The 23,255-nt window shown below is 46.3% G+C and overlaps 1 protein-coding gene across 1 annotated transcript; it reads left to right on the top strand.

Moving 5' to 3' along the window:
- Positions 1-776: 776 nt before the first annotated feature.
- LOC124149800 (bifunctional peptidase and (3S)-lysyl hydroxylase Jmjd7-like) lies at positions 777-21,545 on the top strand. Its single transcript, XM_048386271.1, has 8 exons — positions 777-957; positions 2,789-2,942; positions 3,185-3,438; positions 15,158-15,214; positions 16,404-16,499; positions 19,192-19,268; positions 20,810-20,969; positions 21,173-21,545. The coding sequence occupies exons 1-8, from the start codon at positions 882-884 to the stop codon at positions 21,253-21,255; spliced, it is 957 nt and encodes a 318-aa protein (XP_048242228.1). The 5' UTR covers positions 777-881; the 3' UTR covers positions 21,256-21,545.
- Positions 21,546-23,255: the final 1,710 nt, after the last annotated feature.

Genomic DNA, 23,255 nt, shown 5'->3' with positions numbered 1-23,255 from the left:
CTTATGTGATCTACCAGGTGTACCTGTGTGGTCTACCAGGTGTACTTGTGTTGTCTACCAGGTGTACTTGTGTGGTCTACTAGGTGTGCTTGTGTGGTCTACTAGGTGTACTTGTGTGGTCTACTAGGTGTACTTATGTGATCTATTTGGTGTACTTGCTGTGTGGTCTTCTCGGCATACTATCTGTGGACTCAAGGGTGTATAATAAATAATCTTCAGTTAACGTGAATCAGTTAGATAACGACGACAGTGTATCAGTAACTTGGTTTTATTATATGTCCAGAAAGAGTAATGACAAAAGAAAACTTGAAACATACCACTTAAGAAAATAACGATTGTTCTGGGCTCCATCTGGATTTTTTAAATCTTTTTTTATTTTGTAGATTGAAATGTTTAAATAAGATCACTTTATTTCTAGGATATATATAAACGTCAGTTTAAGCTATAACCATGCGACGTTTCGTATTTAAAAATGCAAATGGGGCATTTTTTCCATTTGAATAAATCATGTTTTTTATGCAGATAAGATTTTGAAGGCAATTCTCTTTGTTAGTAGAGATCTGCATTCTGCATATCACTTTTCGTGTTTCTGTTACAGGAACAATTAGGTGATTCCATCAAACTGGTAAAAAGGGAAGTCTGCTCCTTTTGTCCCCACTCGTAATCTACAAGTATCTTGTCCCGGAGCGAGTTGGTCACGAATGAAATAGACTCAATACAAATTTCGTTTCGTTAGGTAAATCAGCATTTTAGAAACAACCTTATAAACTTCCGGTAAGAACGGAACACGTGCCTGATGTCAACAAATGTTGATGAGGTAGGCTTGGTTCAGTGTGGTTCCTGCTCCTAGAGTGAAACTGTCGACTGAATATGACAGCAAGATGTCGGAGGACGAGCCTGAAGATTTGACAGCCGCGATCAAACAACAGTTTCTGTATTTGGCCAGCGAGGCGAGAGGTAACGCCCATGCATTGTACTTTGTAGCCTTCTTAATTATGTACTGTAGAACTGTTGGCTAGTCATTGGACGCAATCAATCGTGATTTCTGTATCATTTCTCGACCATATATGAAGTGATCACGAGATAATAGCCCCAGTGATTACTATCATAATAACCCAAAATCAGTTGTGAGTTTCGCCTTCTACAGTTGAGCTAATAAAAGGATTGCTTTCCGAGACATGAGATAGTTTGTAAATGAGAACTGGAACCTGCTACAGCTGGTGCAGTGGCAGAGATAGTTAACATTGTACATACAAACGAGAGCTGTAATTACAAAGCTGCCTGTAGTGTTAATTTGTGTATACATTATTATTATTATTATTATTATTATTATTATTATTACAGTAAATGATTTTCCCCAGCTCATGCTAGGTCCTGCGATCAGTCCTGTACTCTGGACATGACGTAATATTATGACTGCAACATCACCATGATGAATAAGTATGTGTGTTGACCTTAAAGTAGTGCACTTTACCCACAGGAACTCGTTATTGGTCAGTAAATAAAAATATATACCCCCTATATGTTAGTAGAGATAGGGGGTATATATTTTTATTTACTGACCAATAACGAGTTCCTGTGACTTTACCGGGCGCACTTTTTCAGATTCAATTAGCACTGTGGGGGCTCGAACGCAGCTCTCCGGCTTGGGTAATTAGTGTGTTAATTGGCCGACACTCTACTAGACCACGAGCGCTATCACATGTAATCAGTGCTCGTTTAACGGATCATTAGCACCCCATTAACACACATGCACATTTAAGTAAACAATGACTTGCACATGCGTGTGACGTCAGAGTCCGCCCTCCCATTAATTTTTTCTTGAAACCACACCCGCCATTGTTTATGTCAACATGACCGACCAATCGGATTAACCAGATTACTGCTTGAAAAGGTAAGAATTTATGGCCTACCCTTGCCCTAAGCAAGATAACCCGGAGGATCGAAAAGGGATGTTGGATCGTAAAGATGTGTAAGTTTCCCTAAAATCGAAAAGGGGTTTTGGATCGTAAAGACGTGTTAGTTTTCCTAAGACTGAAAAGGGGTGTTGGATCGTAAAGAGGGGTGTTGGATCGTAAAGAGGGGTGTTGGATTGTAAAGACATGTAAGTTTCCCTAAGACCGAAAAGGGGTGTTAGATCGTGAAGTGAGAGTCGCTGGAGCGTGAGCCACGATAACAGTATAGCGAGACAGCGGTCGCGCTATAGCACAGTAATTGAGCAACATGGTAGAGCTCGGCCTGCACCCGTTAAACTGCATTTTTGCACCTGAGTTCTTCCTGCGGTCGTTTAGGTTCTATGAGTTCCAACATAACACGTGACACTGACCCAAGACAGTTCATGCACACTGACCCAAGACAGTTCATGCACAGTGACCCAAGACAGTTCATGCACAACTGACCCAAGACAGTTCATGCACATTGTACCTACAGACAACTATGCTTGTTGTAAGAGGTGAATAACGGGATCAGGTGGTCAGGCTTGCGGACTTGGTGGATGCGTGTCATTGTATCCCAAATGCGTAGATCAATGCTCATGATGTCAATCACTGGATTGCATGGTTCAGACAGTTTATTTACAGACCGCCGTCATATAGCTGGAATATTGCTGAGTGCGGCATCAAACAACAAACCTACAAACGAGAGATGTAATGACAGAGTTGCTGAAGATAGTACTCATGGTCAGGACTAGTACAAGCAGGAACACTCGGACGTGCATGCACTTGTTATGTAAATGCAATAATCTTGAACACCCTAAAACCAAATTTCTCCCCACCTCCTCCATTTCCAGAGTTGTACTTGGACAGTGAAGTCCCACTGCTGACCTCGCCGCCAACACCGCTGACCTTCTATCGACAGTATGTGGCTCCCAACAAGCCTGTCCTGATCAGAGGCCTCACTGACCACTGGCCAGCCCTGTCCAAGTGGTCACCCGATTATTTCAGGTAGGCGGCATCTCGAGCCAGCGCAAAGGAAGCCATTAATACTGCAAAGACAGTAATTAGCAAGATGAAGTAGCACAGTTGACATTTGAAGAAATCACATTCTTTTCACGTTAGAATTTTAATTTTTAATTTTCCTGTGTATTTATATGGCTCCGTTAAAGGTTAATGACTCGATTTACATTAATGAAATAATTTCTTGCACTGACAACAGGCTATATGTAATTGTGTTTGTGTGATCAAAGGAAGACAATTGGGGAGCTGGAAGTGACGGTCACGGCGACGCCCAATGGCTACGCCGACGCTGTGACAGAGGGGAAGTTTGTGATGCCCGAGGAACAACGGATGACGATGTCGGAGTTCCTTGATCATCTCGATAAGGGGGACAACTCTGCCGAGGTGTACTACATCCAGAAACAGAACTCCAACTTGACAGAGGAGTTCACCTCCATCATTTCTGATGTAGAACCCAACCTGAAACTGGGCAGTGAGGCGTTTGGTAGGTTCATCAACCTGAAACTTGGATGTGAGGCGTTTGGTAGGTTAGTCGACCTGACACTGGGTTGTGAGGCATTTGGTAGGTTAGCCGACGTGACACTGGGTTGTGAGGCATTTGGTGGGTTAGCCGACGTGACACTGGGGTGTGAGGCATTTGGTAGGTTAGTCGACCTGGCACTGGGTTGTGAGGCGTTTGGTAGTTTAGCCGACGTGACACTTGGATGTGAGGCATTTGGTAGGTAAGTCGACCTGACACTGGGTTGTGAGGCATTTGGTAGGTTAGTCAATGGGACACTGGGGTGTGAGGCATTTGGTAGGTTAGTCGACCTGACTCTCGGCAGTGAGGGATTTCATAGGTTAGCCGACGTGACACTGGGGTGTGAGGCATTTGGTAGGTTAGTCGACCTGGCACTGGGTTGTGAGGCGTTTGGTAGTTTAGCCGACGTGACACTTGGATGTGACGCGTTTGGTGGGTTAGCCGACGTGACACTGGGGTGTGAGGCATTTGGTAGGTTAGCCGATGTGACACTGGGTTGTGAGGCATTTGGTGGGTTAGCCGACGTGACACTGGGGTGTGAGGCATTTGGTAGGTTAGTCGACCTGGCACTGGGTTGTGAGGCGTTTGGTAGTTTAGCCGACGTGACACTTAGATGTGAGGCATTTGGTAGGCTAGTCGACCTGACACTGGGGTGTGAGGGATTTGGTAGGTTCGTAAACCTGACACTTGGATGTGAGGGATTTGGTAGGTTAGTCGACCTGACTCTCGGCAGTGAGGCATTTGGTAGGTTAGTCGACCTGACACTGGGTTGTTAGGGATTTCGTAGGTTAGTCGACGTGACACTGGGTTGTGAGGCATTTGGTGGGTTAGCCGACGTGACACTGGGGTGTGAGGGATATGGTGGGTTAGTCGACGTGACACTGGGGTGTGAGGCATTTGGTAGGTTAGCCGACGTGACACTGGGTTGTTAGGGATTTCGTAGGCTAGTCGACCTGACACTAGGATGTGAGGCATTTGGTAGGTTAGTCGACCTGACTGGGTTGTTAGGGATTTGGTAGGTTATTCGACCTTACACTTGGATCTTAGGCATTTGGTAGGTTAGTGGACCTGACACTTTGATGTGCTGTATTTGGTAGGTTAGCCGACCTGACACTGGGTTGTTAGGCATTTGGTAGGTTCGTCGACCTGACACTGGGATGTGAGGCATTTGGTAGGCTAGTCGACCTGACACTGGGGTGTGAGGGATTTGGTAGGTTCGTAAACCTGACACTTGGATGTGAGGGATTTGGTAGGTTAGTCGACCTGACTCTCGGCAGTGAGGCATTTGGTAGGTTAGTCGACCTGACACTGGGTTGTTAGGGATTTCGTAGGTTAGTCGACGTGACACTGGGTTGTGAGGCATTTGGTGGGTTAGCCGACGTGACACTGGGGTGTGAGGCATTTGGTAGGTTAGTCGACCTGGCACTGGGTTGTGAGGCGTTTGGTAGTTTAGCCGACGTGACACTTGGATGTGAGGCGTTTGGTGGGTTAGCCGACCTGACACTGGGGTGTGAGGCATTTGGTAGGTTAGCCGATGTGACACTGGGTTGTGAGGCATTTGGTGGGTTAGCCGACGTGACACTGGGGTGTGAGGCATTTGGTAGGTTAGTCGACCTGGCACTGGGTTGTGAGGCGTTTGGTAGTTTAGCCGACGTGACACTTAGATGTGAGGCATTTGGTAGGCTAGTCGACCTGACACTGGGGTGTGAGGGATTTGGTAGGTTCGTAAACCTGACACTTGGATGTGAGGGATTTGGTAGGTTAGTCGACCTGACTCTCGGCAGTGAGGCATTTGGTAGGTTAGTCGACCTGACACTGGGTTGTTAGGGATTTCGTAGGTTAGTCGACGTGACACTGGGTTGTGAGGCATTTGGTGGGTTAGCCGACGTGACACTGGGGTGTGAGGGATATGGTGGGTTAGTCGACGTGACACTGGGGTGTGAGGCATTTGGTAGGTTAGCCGACGTGACACTGGGTTGTTAGGGATTTCGTAGGCTAGTCGACCTGACACTAGGATGTGAGGCATTTGGTAGGTTAGTCGACCTGACTGGGTTGTTAGGGATTTGGTAGGTTATTCGACCTTACACTTGGATCTTAGGCATTTGGTAGGTTAGTGGACCTGACACTTTGATGTGCTGTATTTGGTAGGTTAGCCGACCTGACACTGGGTTGTTAGGCATTTGGTAGGTTCGTCGACCTGACACTGGGATGTGAGGCATTTGGTAGGCTAGTCGACCTGACACTGGGGTGTGAGGGATTTGGTAGGTTCGTAAACCTGACACTTGGATGTGAGGGATTTGGTAGGTTAGTCGACCTGACTCTCGGCAGTGAGGCATTTGGTAGGTTAGTCGACCTGACACTGGGTTGTTAGGGATTTCGTAGGTTAGTCGACGTGACACTGGGTTGTGAGGCATTTGGTGGGTTAGCCGACGTGACACTGGGGTGTGAGGCATTTGGTAGGTTAGTCGACCTGGCACTGGGTTGTGAGGCGTTTGGTAGTTTAGCCGACGTGACACTTGGATGTGAGGCGTTTGGTGGGTTAGCCGACCTGACACTGGGGTGTGAGGCATTTGGTAGGTTAGCCGATGTGACACTGGGTTGTGAGGCATTTGGTGGGTTAGCCGACGTGACACTGGGGTGTGAGGCATTTGGTAGGTTAGTCGACCTGGCACTGGGTTGTGAGGCGTTTGGTAGTTTAGCCGACGTGACACTTAGATGTGAGGCATTTGGTAGGCTAGTCGACCTGACACTGGGGTGTGAGGGATTTGGTAGGTTCGTAAACCTGACACTTGGATGTGAGGGATTTGGTAGGTTAGTCGACCTGACTCTCGGCAGTGAGGCATTTGGTAGGTTAGTCGACCTGACACTGGGTTGTTAGGGATTTCGTAGGTTAGTCGACGTGACACTGGGTTGTGAGGGATATGGTGGGTTAGTCGACCTGGCACTGGGGTGTGAGGCATTTGGTAGGCTAGCCGACGTGACACTGGGGTGTGAGGGGTTTGGTAGGTTAGCCCACGTGACACTGGGGTGTGAGGGATATGGTGGGTTAGCCGACGTGACACTGGGGTGTGAGGGATATGGTGGGTTAGTCGACGTGACACTGGGGTGTGAGGGATTCGGTAGGTTCGTAAACCTGACACTTGGATGTGAGGCGTTTGGTAGGTTAGTCGACCTGACTGGGTTGTTAGGGATTTGGTAGGTTATTCGACCTTACACTTGGATCTTAAGCATTTGGTAGGTTAGTGGACCTGACACTTTGATGTGCTGTATTTGGTAGGTTAGCCGACCTGACACTGGGTTGTTAGGCATTTGGTAGGTTCGTCGACCTGACACTGGGATGTGAGGCATTTGGTAGGCTAGTCGACCTGACACTGGGGTGTGAGGGATTTGGTAGGTTCGTAAACCTGACACTTGGATGTGAAGGATTTGGTAGGTTAGTCGACCTGACTCTCGGCAGTGAGGCATTTGGTAGGTTAGTCGACCTGACACTGGGTTGTTAGGGATTTCGTAGGTTAGTCGACGTGACACTGGGTTGTGAGGGATATGGTGGGTTAGTCGACCTGGCACTGGGGTGTGAGGCATTTGGTAGGCTAGCCGACGTGACACTGGGGTGTGAGGCGTTTGGTAGGTTAGCCCACGTGACACTGGGGTGTGAGGGATATGGTGGGTTAGCCGACGTGACACTGGGGTGTGAGGGATATGGTGGGTTAGTCGACGTGACACTGGGGTGTTAGGGATTCGGTAGGTTCGTAAACCTGACACTTGGATGTGAGGCGTTTGGTAGGTTAGTCGACCTGACACTGGGTTGTGAGGCATTTGGTAGGTTAGCCGACGTGACACTGGGTTGTGAGGCATTTGGTGGGTTAGCCGACGTGACACTGGGGTGTGAGGCATTTGGTAGGTTAGTCGACCTGGCACTGGGTTGTGAGGCGTTTGGTAGGTTAGCCGACGTGACACTTGGATGTGAATCATTTGGTAGGTTAGTCGACCTGACACTGGGTTGTGAGGCATTTGGTAGGTTAGTCAATGTGACACTGGGGTGTGAGGCATTTGGTAGGTTAGTCGACCTGACTCTCGGCAGTGAGGGATTTCATAGGTTAGCCGACGTGACACTGGGGTGTGAGGCGTTTGGTAGGTTAGTCAATGTGACACTGGGGTGTGAGGGATTTGGTGGGTTAGCCGACGTGACACTGGGGTGTGAGGGATTTAGTAGTTAGCCGACGTGACACTATGGTGTGAGGCGTTTGGTAGGTTAGCCGACGTGACACTTGGGTGTGAGGGATATGGCGGGTTAGTCGACATGACACTGGGGTGTGAGGCATTTGGTAGGTTAGCCGACGTGACACTGGGGTGTGAGGGATATGGTGGGTTAGTCGACGTGACACTGGGGTGTGAGGCATTTGGTAGGTTAGCCGACGTGACACTGGGTTGTTAGGGATTTTGTAGGCTAGTCGACCTGACACTGGGATGTGAGGCATTTGGTAGGTTAGTCGACCTGACTCTGGGTTGTTAGGGATTTGGTAGGTTATTCTACCTTACACTTGGATCTTAGCCATTTGGTAGGTTAGTGGACCTGACACTTCGATGTGCTGTATTTGGTAGGTTAGCCGACCTGACACTGGGTTGTTAGGCATTTGGTAGGTTCGTCGACCTGACACTGGGATGTGAGGCATTTGGTAGGCTAGTCGACCTGACACTGGGGTATGAGGGATTTGGTAGGTTCGTAAACCTGACACTTGGATGTGAGGGATTTGGTAGGTTAGTCGACCTGACTCTCGGCAGTGAGGCATTTGGTAGGTTAGTCGACCTGACACTGGGTTGTTACGGATTTCGTAGGTTAGTCGACCTGACACTGGGATGTGAGACATTTGGTAGGTTAGCCCACGTGACACTGGGGTGTGAGGGATATGGTGGGTTAGCCGACGTGACACTGGGGTGTGAGGGATATGGTGGGTTAGTCGACCTGGCACTGGGGTGTGGGGCATTTGGTAGGCTAGCCGACGTGACACTGGGTTGTTAGGGATTTCGTAGGTTAGTCGACATGACACTGGGTTGTGAGGCATTTGGTGGGTTAGCCGACGTGACACTGGGGTGTGAGGCATTTGGTAGGTTAGTCGACCTGGCACTGGGTTGTGAGGCGTTTGGTAGTTTAGCCGACGTGACACTTGGATGTGAGGCGTTTGGTAGGTTAGTCGACCTGACACTGGGTTGTGAGGCATTTGGTAGGTTAGCCGACGTGACACTGGGTTGTGAGGCATTTGGTGGGTTAGCCGACGTGACACTGGGGTGTGAGGCATTTGGTAGGTTAGTCGACCTGGCACTGGGTTGTGAGGCGTTTGGTAGTTTAGCCGACATGACACTTGGATGTGAGGCATTTGGTAGGCTAGTCGACCTGACACTGGGGTGTGAGGGATTTGGTAGGTTCGTAAACCTGACACTTGGATGTGAGGGATTTGGTAGGTTAGTCGACCTGACTCTCGGCAGTGAGGCATTTGGTAGGTTAGTCGACCTGACACTGGGTTGTTAGGGATTTGGTAGGTTAGTCGACGTGACACTGGGTTGTGAGGCATTTGGTGGGTTAGCCGACGTGACACTGGGGTGTGAGGCATTTGGTAGGTTAGTCGACCTGGCACTGGGTTGTGAGGCGTTTGGTAGTTTAGCCGACGTGACACTTGGATGTGAGGCGTTTGGTAGGTTAGTCGACCTGACACTGGGTTGTGAGGCATTTGGTAGGTTAGCCGACGTGACACTGGGTTGTGAGGCATTTGGTGGGTTAGCCGACGTGACACTGGGGTGTGAGGCATTTGGTAGGTTAGTCGACCTGGCACTGGGTTGTGAGGCGTTTGGTAGGTTAGCCGACGTGACACTGGGATGTGAGGCATTTGGTAGGTTAGTCGACCTGACACTGGGTTGTGAGGCATTTGGTAGGTTAGTCAATGTGACACTGGGGTGTGAGGCATTTGGTAGGTTAGTCGACCTGACTCTCGGCAGTGAGGGATTTCATAGGTTAGCCGACGTGACACTGGGGTGTGAGGCGTTTGGTAGGTTAGTCAATGTGACACTGGGGTGTGAGGGATTTGGTGGGTTAGCTGACGTGACACTGGGGTGTGAGGGATTTAGTAGGTTAGCCGACGTGACACTATGGTGTGAGGCGTTTGGTAGGTTAGCCGACATGACACTTGGGTGTGAGGGATATGGCGGGTTAGTCGACATGACACTGGGGTGTGAGGCATTTGGTAGGTTAGCCCACGTGACACTGGGGTGTGAGGGATATGGTGGGTTAGCCGACGTGACACTGGGGTGTGAGGGATATGGTGGGTTAGTCGACCTGGCACTGGGGTGTGAGGCATTTGGTAGGCTAGCCGACGTGACACTGGTGTGTGAGGCGTTTGGTAGGTTAGCCCACGTGACACTGGGGTGTGAGGGATATGGTGGGTTAGCCGACGTGACACTGGGGTGTGAGGGATATGGTGGGTTAGTCGACGTGACACTTGGGTGTGAGGGATTTGGTAGGTTCGTAAACCTGACACTTGGATGTGAGGCGTTTGGTAGGTTAGTCGACCTGACACTGGGTTGTGAGGCATTTGGTAGGTTAGTCGACCTGGCACTGGGTTGTGAGGCGTTTGGTAGGTTAGCCGACGTGACACTTGGATGTGAGGCATTTGGTAGGTTAGTCGACCTGACACTGGGTTGTGAGGCATTTGGTAGGTTAGTCAATGTGACACTGGGGTGTGAGGCATTTGGTAGGTTAGTCGACCTGGCACTGGGTTGTGAGGCGTTTGGTAGGTTAGCCTACGTGACACTTGGATGTGAGGCATTTGGTAGGTTAGTCGACCTGACACTGGGTTGTGAGGCATTTGGTAGGTTAGTCAATGTGACACTGGGGTGTGAGGCGTTTGGTAGGTTAGTCAATGTGACACTGGAGTGTGAGGGATTTGGTGGGTTAGCCGACGTGACACTGGGGTGTGAGGGATTTAGTAGGTTAGCCGACGTGACACTATGGTGTGAGGCGTTTGGTAGGTTAGCCGACGTGACACTTGGGTGTGAGGGATATGGCGGGTTAGTCGACATGACACTGGGGTGTGAGGCATTTGGTAGGTTAGCCGACGTGACACTGGGGTGTGAGGGATATGGTGGGTTAGTCGACGTGACACTGGGGTGTGAGGCATTTGGTAGGTTAGCCGACATGACACTGGGTTGTTAGGGATTTCGTAGGCTAGTCGACCTGACACTGGGATGTGAGGCATTTGGTAGGTTAGTCGACCTGACTCTGGGTTGTTAGGGATTTGGTAGGTTATTCGACCTTACACTTGGATCTTAGGCATTTGGTAGGTTAGTGGACCTGACACTTTGATGTGCTGTATTTGGTAGGTTAGCCGACCTGACACTGGGTTGTTAGGCATTTGGTAGGTTCGTTGACCTGACACTGGGATGTGAGGCATTTGGTAGGCTAGTCGACCTGACACTGGGGTGTGAGGGATTTGGTAGGTTCGTAAACCTGACACTTGGATGTGAGGGATTTGGTAGGTTAGTCGACCTGACTCTCGGCAGTGAGGCATTTGGTAGGTTAGTCGACCTGACACTGGGTTGTTAGGGATTTCGTAGGTTAGTCGACGTGACACTGGGTTGTGAGGCATTTGGTGGGTTAGCCGACGTGACACTGGGGTGTGAGGCATTTGGTAGGTTAGTCGACCTGGCACTGGGTTGTGAGGCGTTTGGTAGTTTAGCCGACGTGACACTTGGATGTGAGGCGTTTGGTAGGTTAGTCGACCTGACACTGGGTTGTGAGGCATTTGGTAGGTTAGCCGACGTGACACTGGGTTGTGAGGCATTTGGTGGGTTAGCCGACGTGACACTGGGGTGTGAGGCATTTGGTAGGTTAGTCGACCTGGCACTGGGTTGTGAGGCGTTTGGTAGTTTAGCCGACGTGACACTTGGATGTGAGGCATTTGGTAGGTTAGTCGACCTGACACTGGGTTGTGAGGCATTTGGTAGGTTAGTCAATGTGACACTGGGGTGTGAGGCATTTGGTAGGTTAGTCGACCTGACTCTCGGCAGTGAGGGATTTCATAGGTTAGCCGACGTGACACTGGGGTGTGAGGCGTTTGGTAGGTTAGTCAATGTGACACTGGGGTGTGAGGGATTTGGTGGGTTAGCTGACGTGACACTGGGGTGTGAGGGATTTAGTAGGTTAGCCGACGTGACACTATGGTGTGAGGCGTTTGGTAGGTTAGCCGACATGACACTTGGGTGTGAGGGATATGGCGGGTTAGTCGACATGACACTGGGGTGTGAGGCGTTTGGTAGGTTAGCCGACGTGACACTGGGGTGTGAGGGATATGGTGGGTTAGCCGACGTGACACTGGGGTGTGAGGGATATGGTGGGTTAGTCAACGTGACACTGGGGTGTGAGGGATTTGGTAGGTTCGTAAACCTGACACTTGGATGTGAGGCGTTTGGTAGGTTAGTCGACCTGACACTGGGTTGTGAGGCATTTGGTAGGTTAGCCGACGTGACACTGGGTTGTGAGGCATTTGGTGGGTTAGCCGACGTGACACTGGGGTGTGAGGCATTTGGTAGGTTAGTCGACCTGGCACTGGGTTGTGAGGCATTTGGTAGGTTAGTCGACCTGACACTGGCTTGTGAGGCATTTGGTAGGTTAGTCAATGTGACACTGGGGTGTGAGGCATTTGGTAGGTTAGTCGACCTGACTCTCGGCAGTGAGGGATTTCATAGGTTAGCCGACGTGACACTGGGGTGTGAGGCGTTTGGTAGGTTAGTCAATGTGACACTGGGGTGTGAGGGATTTGGTGGGTTAGCCGACGTGACACTGGGGTGTGAGGGATTTAGTAGGTTAGCCGACGTGACACTATGGTGTGAGGCGTTTGGTAGGTTAGCCGACGTGACACTTGGGTGTGAGGGATATGGCGGGTTAGTCGACATGACACTGGGGTGTGAGGCATTTGGTAGGTTAGCCGACGTGACACTGGGGTGTGAGGGATATGGTGGGTTAGTCGACGTGACACTGGGGTGTGAGGCATTTGGTAGGTTAGCCGACGTGACACTGGGTTGTTAGGGATTTCGTAGGCTAGTCGACCTGACACTGGGATGTGAGGCATTTGGTAGGCTAGTCGACCTGACTCTGGGTTGTTAGGGATTTGGTAGGTTATTCGACCTTACACTTGGATCTTAGGCATTTGGTAGGTTAGTGGACCTGACACTTTGATGTGCTGTATTTGGTAGGTTAGCCGACCTGACACTGGGTTGTTAGGCATTTGGTAGGTTCGTCGACCTGACACTGGGATGTGAGGCATTTGGTAGGCTAGTCGACCTGACACTGGGGTATGAGGGATTTGGTAGGTTCGTAAACCTGACACTTGGATGTGAGGGATTTGGTAGGTTAGTCGACCTGACTCTCGGCAGTGAGGCATTTGGTAGGTTAGTCGACCTGACACTGGGTTGTTAGGGATTTCGTAGGTTAGTCAACCTGACACTGGGATGTGAGACATTTGGTAGGTTAGCCCACGTGACACTGGGGTGTGAGGGATATGGTGGGTTAGCCGACGTGACACTGGGGTGTGAGGGATATGGTGGGTTAGTCGACCTGGCACTGGGGTGTGAGGCATTTGGTAGGCTAGCCGACGTGACACTGGGGTGTGAGGCGTTTGGTAGGTTAGCCGACATGACACTTGGGTGTGAGGGATATGGCGGGTTAGTCGACATGACACTGGGGTGTGAGGCATTTGGTAGGTTAGCCCACGTGACACTGGGGTGTGAGGGATATGGTGGGTTAGTCGACCTGGCACTGGGGTGTGAGGCATTTGGTAGGCTAGCCGACGTGACACTGGGGTGTGAGGCGTTTGGTAGGTTAGCCCACGTGACACTTGGGTGTGAGGGATATGGTGGGTTAGCCGACGTGACACTGGGGTGTGAGGGATATGGTGGGTTAGTCGACCTGACACTGGGGTGTGAGGGATTTGGTAGGTTCGTAAACCTGACACTTGGATGTGAGGCGTTTGGTAGGTTAGTCGACCTGACACTGGGTTGTGAGGCATTTGGTAGGTTAGCCGACGTGACACTGGGTTGTGAGGCATTTGGTGGGTTAGCCGACGTGACACTGGGGTGTGAGGCATTTGGTAGGTTAGTCGACCTGGCACTGGGTTGTGAGGCGTTTGGTAGGTTAGCCGACGTGACACTTGGATGTGAGGCATTTGGTAGGTTAGTCGACCTGACACTGGGTTGTGAGGCATTTGGTAGGATAGTCAATGTGACACTGGGGTGTGAGGCATTTGGTAGGTTAGTCGACCTGACGCTCGGCAGTGAGGGATTTCATAGGTTAGCCGACGTGACACTGGGGTGTGAGGCGTTTGGTAGGTTAGTCAATGTGACACTGGGGTGTGAGGGATATGGCGGGTTAGTCGACCTGACACTGGGATGTGAGGCATTTGGTAGGTTCGGCGACCTGACACTGGGTTGTGAGGCATTTGGTAGGTTCGTCGACCTGACACTGGGATGTGAGGCATTTGGTAGGTTCGTCGACCTGACACTGGGTTGTGAGGCGTTTGGTAGGTTCATCGACCTGACACTGGGTAGTTAGGGATTTGGTAGGTTCGTCGACCTGACACTGGGGTGCGAGGCATTTGGTAGGTTAGTCGACCTGACACTGGGTTGTGAGGCATTTGGTAGGTTCGTCGACCTGACACTGGGATGTGAGGCATTTGGTAGGTTCGTCGACCTGACACTGGGTTGTTAGGGATTTGGTAGGTTCGTCGACCTGACACTGGGATGAGGCATTTGGTAGGTTAGCCGACGTGACACTGGGGTCTGAGGGATTTGGTATGTTAGTCGGCCTGACACTTGGATGTGAGACATTTCGTAGGTTAGAAGCTTAATTCCGGACTGTAGGGAGTCTGATAGTTAATATAGTGAAGTTGGGACATTTGGCTTGAGCCACAGATCCATGTCTGTTTGAGCCAGGTGTAGATTGTAGACAGATTCCACTGGACTGATGACGTGACAAAGCTGCAGACATGTTTACTAAGTCCCTGCCAGTGATCATACCACTGTTACATATCAACTGTTGGTTAAGTGACCTTATGAACCACAGCCCTGTGACACTTTGTTATGTTTTCATGCATGTATTTCCTTGTTATAGGGGAATCTCCTCTGAAACTATGTTATAACAAGGTGTAATATGATAAGGATTGTTCTTACTGTTTACACTGAATATTGTCTATTGCAGACATGTAATAATGTAGGGGTGGGGCATGGATTTCCATGTTTAAGGCTTAAAAAAACCAAAAGAATTGGTTCTCAGGCAATGGTTTTTGAAAATATAGTGAGGGTGGGCAGTGTCTTTTTTTTCTTTGGTTTTTCAAACTAGTATGTAACCAAATAATACAGTTGTGTAGTCAAATAAACAATTGTGTCCAATCAACCTGGGAAAGGGCCTCCCTACATAAATGTATTCCTTGATGAGTAAAATACTGGAATACAGTATTTGACTACCATTTGACTTGGAATATTTAAGGATTATTTTTTTTTAAAGATTTAAATGGAAATAAGAATTAAACGTGGGCCAAACTGATGATGCGGGCGGTGCCTGAGAACGAAGACTATTATTATTTTCAGCCTAAGCTTGATTGTGTGAATTACAGAGAGAAATGTAACATTTGTGTTTCAGGGAGATGTCCTGATGCTGTGAACTTCTGGATGGGGGATGGTCGAGCTATCACCTCCAGTGAGTGGAGGAGATTAGATGACTAGATTCTGTTAAGGAGAGTTTCAAAACTGATGAAATGTGTTAGAGCATTACTTTGTTGTTTCATGGGGATCTTGTGTCTGGGTTTGTTGTCTGTTTTGTCTGTCCTCACTTAATGTTCTGTACCGATGGCTGAATGTTCTGTACCGATGACTTAATGTTCTGTACCGATGGCTGAATGTTCTGTACTGATGACTGAATGTTCTGTACCCATGGCTGAATGTTCTTTACCAATGACTGAATCTTCTGTACCGAGGACTAAATGTTCTGTACCGATGACTGAATGTTCTGTACCGAGGACTGAATGTTCTGTACCGAGGACTGAATGTTCTGTACCAATGACTGAATGTTCTGTACCGAGGACTGAATGTTCTGTACCGATGGCTGAATGTTCTGTACCGATGGCTGAATGTTCTGTACCAATGACTGAATGTTCTGTACAGATGGCTGAATGTTATGTACCAATGACTGAATGTTCTGTACCAATGACTGAATGTTCTGTACCAATGACTGAATGTTCTGTACCGATGACTGAATGTTCTGTACCGATGGCTGAATGTTCTGGACCGATGACTGAATGTTCTGTACAAATGACTGAATGTTCTGTACTGATGACTGAATGTTCTGTACCGATGGCTGAATGTTCTGTACCAATGACTGAATGTTCTGTCACAATGACTGAACGTTCTGTAACAATGACTGAATGTTCTGTAACAATGACTGAATGTTCTGTACCGATGACTGAATGTTCTGTACCGATGACTGAATGTTCTGTACTCATGGCTGAATGTTCTGTACCGATGGCTGAATGTTCTGTACCAATGACTGAATGTTCTGTACCGATGACTGAATGTTCTGTACCAATGACTGAGTGTTCTGTACCGAGGACTGAATGTTCTGTACTGAGGACTGAATGTTCTGTACCGAGGACTGAATGTTCTGTACCAATTACTGAATGTTCTGTACTGACGACAGAATGTTCTGTACTGAGGACTGAATGTTCTGTACCGATGACTGAATGTTCTGTAACAATGACTGAATGTTCTGTACTGACGACAGAATGTTCTGTACCAATGACTGAATGTCCTGCTCTGATGATTTAATATTTTGTTCCGACAATGGAGTTTTTTCTGATTCGATGACTAAGTCTGCTGTGTTTTGGTTGTAGTGCACAGAGACCACTATGAGAACCTGTACTGTGTCGTGTCTGGATGGAAGAAATTTATCCTCATTCCTCCAACAGACGTGCCGTTCATTCCATATGGTGAGTGTTAATCACACACTACACTACAGTTGTAGTCTACATCACACACTACACTACAGTTGTAGTCTACATCACACACTACACTACAGTTGTAGTCTACATCACACGATACGCTACAGTTGTAGTCTACATCACACGATACACTACAGTTGTATTCTACATCACACACTACACTACGGTTGTATTGTACATCACACACAACACTACAGTTGCAGTCTACATCACACGATGCACTACAGTTGTATTCTACATCACACACTACACTACAGTTGTATTCTACATCACACACTACACTACGGTTGTATTGTACATCACACACAACACTACAGTTGCAGTCTACATCACACAATACACTACAGTTGTATTCTACATCACACGATACACTACAGTTGTAGTCTACATCACACAATACACTACAGTTGTATTCTACATCACACACTACACTACAGTTGTATTCTACATCACACACTACACTACAGTTGTAGTCTACATCACATGATACACTACAGTTGTAGTCTACATCACATGATACACTACAGTTGTAGTCTACATCACACAATACACTACAGTTGTATTCTACATCACACACTACACTACAGTTGTAGTCTACATCACATGATACACTACAGTTGTATTCTACATCACACACTACACTACAGTTGTAGTCTACATCACACACTACACTACAGTTGTAGTCTACATCACATGATACACTACAGTTGTAGTCTACATCACATGATACACTACAGTTGTAGTCTACATCACACGATACACTACAGTTGTAGTCTACATCACACAATACACTACAGTTGTATTCTACATCACACACTACACTACAGTTGTATTCTACATCACACACTACACTACAGTTGTAGTCTACATCACATGATACACTACAGTTGTAGTCTACATCACATGATACACTACAGTTGTAGTCTACATCACACAATACACTACAGTTGTATTCTACATCACACAATACACTACAGTTGTATTCTACATCACACACTACACTACAGTTGTAGTCTACATCACATGATACACTACAGTTGTAGTCTACATTACACACTACACTACAGTTGTAGTCTACATCACACACTACACTACAGTTGTATTCTACATCACATGATACACTACAGTTGTATTCTACATCACATGATACACTACAGTTGTAGTCTACATCACATGATACACTACAGTTGTAGTCTACATCACACAATACACTACAGTTGTATTCTACATCACACACTACACTACAGTTGTATTCTACATCACACACTACACTACAGTTGTAGTCTACATCACATGATACACTACAGTTGTAGTCTACATCACATGATACACTACAGTTGTAGTCTACATCACACAATACACTACAGTTGTATTCTACATCACACACTACACTACAGTTGTAGTCTACATCACATGATACACTACAGTTGTATTCTACATCACACACTACACTACAGTTGTAGTCTACATCACACACTACACTACAGTTGTAGTCTACATCACATGATACACTACAGTTGTAGTCTACATCACATGATACACTACAGTTGTAGTCTACATCACACAATACACTACAGTTGTATTCTACATCACACACTACACTACAGTTGTAGTCTACATCACATGATACACTACAGTTGTAGTCTACATTACACACTACACTACAGTTGTAGTCTACATCACATGATACACTACAGTTGTAGTCTACATCACATGATACACTACAGTTGTAGTCTACATCACATGATACACTACAGTTGTATTCTACATCACACACTACACTACAGTTGTAGTCTACATCACACACTACACTACAGTTGTAGTCTACATCACATGATACACTACAGTTGTAGTCTACATCACATGATACACTACAGTTGTATTCTACATCACACACTACACTACAGTTGTAGTCTACATCACATGATACACTACAGTTGTATTCTACATCACACACAACACTACAGTTGCAGTCTACATCACACGATACACTACAGTTGTATTCTACATCACACACAACACTACGGTTGTATTCTACATCAAACGATACACTACAGTTGCAGTCTACATCACACGATACGCTGCAGTTGTAGTCTACATCACACGATACACTACAGTTGTAGTCTACATCACATGATACACTACAGTTGTATTCTACATCACACACTACTCTACAGTTGTAGTCTTCATCACACACAACACTACAGTTGCAGTCTACATCACAAGATACACTACAGTTGTAGTCTACATCACAAGATACACTACAGTTGTAGTCTACATCACATGATACACTACAGTTGTATTCTACATCACACACTACTCTACAGTTGTAGTCTTCATCACACACAACACTACAGTTGCAGTCTACATCACACGATACACTACAGTTGTATTCTACATCACACGATACACTACAGTTGTAGTCTACATCACACGATACACTACAGTTGTATTCTACATCACACACAACACTACAGTGTAGGTGCTAATGAAAGTTTCTGAAGTATAGGTAAACTGTACAAGATATCACATTGATGAACACAGGGGTTCAGAGATGTTTAAATTGCAGTTATACAAGAAAAGTTAGGTGTGTTCCAGAAAGTAAGATGTGCGACGTCTCTGAAAGTTGGTTTTTTGTGCTTGATGAAGGGTTGTGAGTTTGTCTGTTTGGCATCTCCAGGGGAATACCAGGCTGCTGCATACAGCACAGACGATGACGGCAACTTCCACATCGTAGACGACGAGGAGGCAGGGCAGGTAGGTAACTCAGAATCTTCATCCGATGTCTGGGCCCAGTGGGTGAACAGAGCACGTACATGTACTGTTGGTATATTGGCCAATACACCACAGAAAGTATTGGTATCTTAACTAGGGGTGTCACCATAAACTGCAATATAGATATATTGCTATTGGTAAGCACTTAAAGTCAATAAATTGATTGCTAAATCAGTTTCCGATCAATAGTATCGATTTCAGTTTGGAATATGGATAGTTTTGATTGTATTTACCATATCAATAAAATACATGCAATGCTGTTCAAATTTGTTTTTCTTTTGATCATGAGTGGTAGTAATTCACACATGGTGATGTGGAAGTTTCTTTTTCTTAAATTATTAGGGTAATGAAAAAACAAATCAGTCATACCTCAAACTTTGCTTTTTATTTGTTATTATGGTTATCACATTCAAAGGAAACTTCATTTCCAAGGTTTATTTCAACTCTAAAATTCATCTAAAATGATACACTGAAAACTATCGATATTTATCGCAATAGTTGCTTGCAATATCAATAGTTATCGCAATAGTGATTTCCAGACCAATAGTCACCCCTAATCTTAACCCCACACTCCAGGCAAGCACAAACATTTATTTACCTTCTCCATTCTGGGGGGTGTTTGCATATCAAAGCTCACAAAAGTAACTGAAACGGACATAAAATATTAACACTACTCTCCTAATGAGATAAGTGGGTTCTAAATGCTTCACCCTGCGGTAATATCAGTGACTTGATGGCTTAGTGTTGTAGATTGTATAAAGGGTTACACTTTAACTTTTTGTACTTATAACTTTGGAGGGGCGGTAGGGTAGCCTAGTGGTTAAAGCGTTTGCTTGTCACGCCAAAGACCCGGTTTGATTCCTGACATGGGTACAATATGTGAAGCACTTTGGAATTGTATGAAAGCTTTAGCATAATTTTTTTTTTGTGAACCCTTCAATTATGAGTGTAGAGGAGAGGTGTATCAGTCAATACTCCTGTGGCTGATACAAAGAGACTGTGGCAACTAGTTCAGAAATGTTGTATAACCATGGTAAATTACTCTGAAGAGTGTAGTTTGGAGATAAAGCTGTCAGTTTCAGATGAAATACTTAATAGGACTCACAGATCTGAAAACGCTAAGTGTTTATTGACATTGTAAAATGGAAAAGTCATTTTTTTATGCAATGACATCAAATACGATGCCACCTTGATGCAATGGATGACGTCAAATGGTTCCATAATAAATGAACTTGTCTGGTAAGCAAAATATGAAAGTAAAAATCCTAAATCAAAGTTGTTCTGATAAAAGTGATCAGTTTTTAATTAATGACATGATATACATTTTGCAAAGCCAAATGGTACGTCTTTTAGATTTTTATCCCCCAAAATATTTGTCCCTGAAAATCCTTGAAAAAATTAATAATGCTTCAGACAGAAAAAAGAGACACAAAAAATACATTGTTACAAGATGAAGTTTTTTAAACGAAATATTTAGATTGACGATGAATCCATGGTTGAGAGTTATGTCCCCTTTTGTTCAGGTCCCCTGGATCTCCATCGACCCGCTGAATCCAGACCTGAAGAAATATCCACAGTACGCATCTGCACGTCCCATCGAGGTGGTGGTGCAGGCGGGAGAGACGCTGTACCTGCCGTCGCTCTGGTTCCACCACGTCCAGCAGTCACATGCATGTATAGCCGGTAGGTGTCACCCAGGGAGGTGGGGTAGCCTCGTGGTTAAAGTGTTTGCTCATATCATCAGAGGCCCGGGTTCGATTCCCCACATGTGTACAATGTGAGGAGCCTATTTCTGGTGTTCCCACCATGATATTGCTGCAATGTTGCTAAACACAGGGTAATCCAACTCACTCACTGACATCTGGACTGACTCACGTCTGTTTCAGTGAACTACTGGTACGACATGGACTTTGACATCAGGTACAACTACTTCAAGTTTGTGGAGAAGGTGAAGGAAATAGTCAGCTGACTCTCATCACAGGATAGAAGAGGCGTTTTTATATTCTTGTTAATACAAATATGTATTGTATCTGTCTCTCTGCATGGATTAGGTGCATGATAGGATTTGTTCAGTCACATTAACTTGTGATATGTATGTGTGATATCATTGTTCAGTCTCATTACATTCAGATGTGGTTAGAGTAGGTCTTCAGCAACCCATACATGCTGTAAAAGGTGACTATGCTTGTCGTAAGAGGCGACTAACAGGATCGGGTGGTCAGGCTCGCTGACTTGGTTGATGCATGTCATCATATCCCAATTGTGTGTATTGATGTTCATGATGTCAATCACTTGGTTATCTGGTCCAGACTCGATTATTTACAGACCGCCATCATAAAGCTGGAATATTGCTGAGTGTGGCGTTAAACAAACAAACAAACAGATCTGATACTCAGATTTGAAACCTTTCTTTGAGGACATCATACAGCCCCTCCATAGAAGGTTGTTGCATCTGGTGAAGTTGGTTTTGATGAGATTCCATCCCTGTTATGAGTGCCTGTCTATGTTCAAATTTGATTTTCTTAAGAAACTGTGAGTTACAATTGCTCGGAGATGACGTTTTTAGGGTGTGTGACCTCACTGAAGAAGAAGAGATGAGGCCACATTTGTCGGGTGATGAGACCTATTCTTTCTAGGACTACCTGGTTTCGCTGGTTGCTATGTGCCTCAGAAGAACCAGGATCTGCTGATTGTTATGGTTGCCAGGACTACCAGGTTTCACCAGTTGCTATGTGCCTCAGAAGTACCAGGATCTGCTGATTGATATGGTTGCCAGGACTACCTGGTTTTGCTGGTTGCTATGTGCCTCAGAATTACCAGGGTCTGCTGATTGTTATGCTTGCCAGGACTACCTGGTTTCGCTGGTTGCTATGTGGTCAGAAGTACCAGGATCTGCTGATTGTTATGGTTGCCAGGACTACCAGGTTCACCGGTTGCTATGTGCCTCAGAAGTACCAGTATCTGCTGGCTGCTGTGTGTCTGGGGATCATGGACACTTCATTGTTAATTGCTTGTGTCCACATGTTCTATGTGAAAGATAGAGCACTCGTGACAGGTACAGTATTGCGAACAAAGGATATCAAAATATAGTCTTCTTTCTGTCTTACGACACAGAGAAATTACAATCCAGTCATAACTGACATTGATTCAAAGCCTTCGGCAGTGGTCAAATTTTTACTTACATGTGTCTCAGTGTTTGTTGACTCTAGGATAACATTGTCAGCTGTAGGTGTGTGTTGGAATGCCGGTGGAGTGTTTGTGGAGTTTGAATGTTGTCATGTTCACAGTATACCAATGTGATGTATAACATTGCTGAACTTATGTTATGGACAGCCATTCAATAAACCAAATCAGTCAAGAATTCCTCTTGTCTTTTTGCTTCTGTCTCGCTTTGAATAAATAGCAAGAGAACGCACATGAAATATGGAGTGAGCACTGTATTGCACACTCCCCACTCCCTTCTTGTCCCTACAGTGCTGCACGTCTTCCGACTCAAGACCATAGGGTGTCACGCCTTCTGGTTACAACAGTGAATGATGCTCACCCCCTCACTCCTCCCCCACCCCTACTGACACCGGGCTCGCATGCCCCCTCCTGGTGACTGAATTATACCCAGTCAGTCATATTTTCAGCCAATCACAGCGTTTTGGCAATAATCAAGTCTTGTTCAGACAGACCAGTGGTTGCGGAGCAAGGATCACCGGATTTCTGCATGTCACAATGTCATTAAAAATGTCGGACTCTGCATGTCACACCTTCATTAGAACCAATATATTTCTTTTTGTATGGATTCAGTACCAAAGAGGAAAGGTTTTAAAGTAACTTCAAAAGTTGATGGTACTGATGAATATTTTTGGTGTATCTCTTTCTCAGTTAACATACTTGCTTTATATGTGGCAATATTTGACATGTCACTTACACCGCGTTCTGTGATCAACAATTGATAGAGTGATGCTTACATACAATGGT

The sequence above is a fragment of the Haliotis rufescens genome, unplaced genomic scaffold (genome assembly GCF_023055435.1).
Source record: "Haliotis rufescens isolate VD_foot unplaced genomic scaffold, xgHalRufe1.0.p SCAF_6, whole genome shotgun sequence".
In the NCBI taxonomy this organism is placed as follows: domain Eukaryota; kingdom Metazoa; phylum Mollusca; class Gastropoda; order Lepetellida; family Haliotidae; genus Haliotis; species Haliotis rufescens.
Note: the sequence above shows the minus strand (reverse complement) of the source record. Positions and strands in the feature narration are given on the sequence as shown.

Coding starts and splice junctions, on each gene's coding strand:
- LOC124149800 (XM_048386271.1), top strand. CDS start 882: ATGTCGGAGGACGAGCCTGAAGATTTGACAGCCGCGATCAAACAACAG. Junction 16,500..19,191: donor CGTGCCGTTCATTCCATATG/GTGAGTGTTAAT, acceptor TGGCATCTCCAG/GGGAATACCAGGCTGCTGCA. Junction 19,269..20,809: donor ACGACGAGGAGGCAGGGCAG/GTAGGTAACTCA, acceptor CCTTTTGTTCAG/GTCCCCTGGATCTCCATCGA.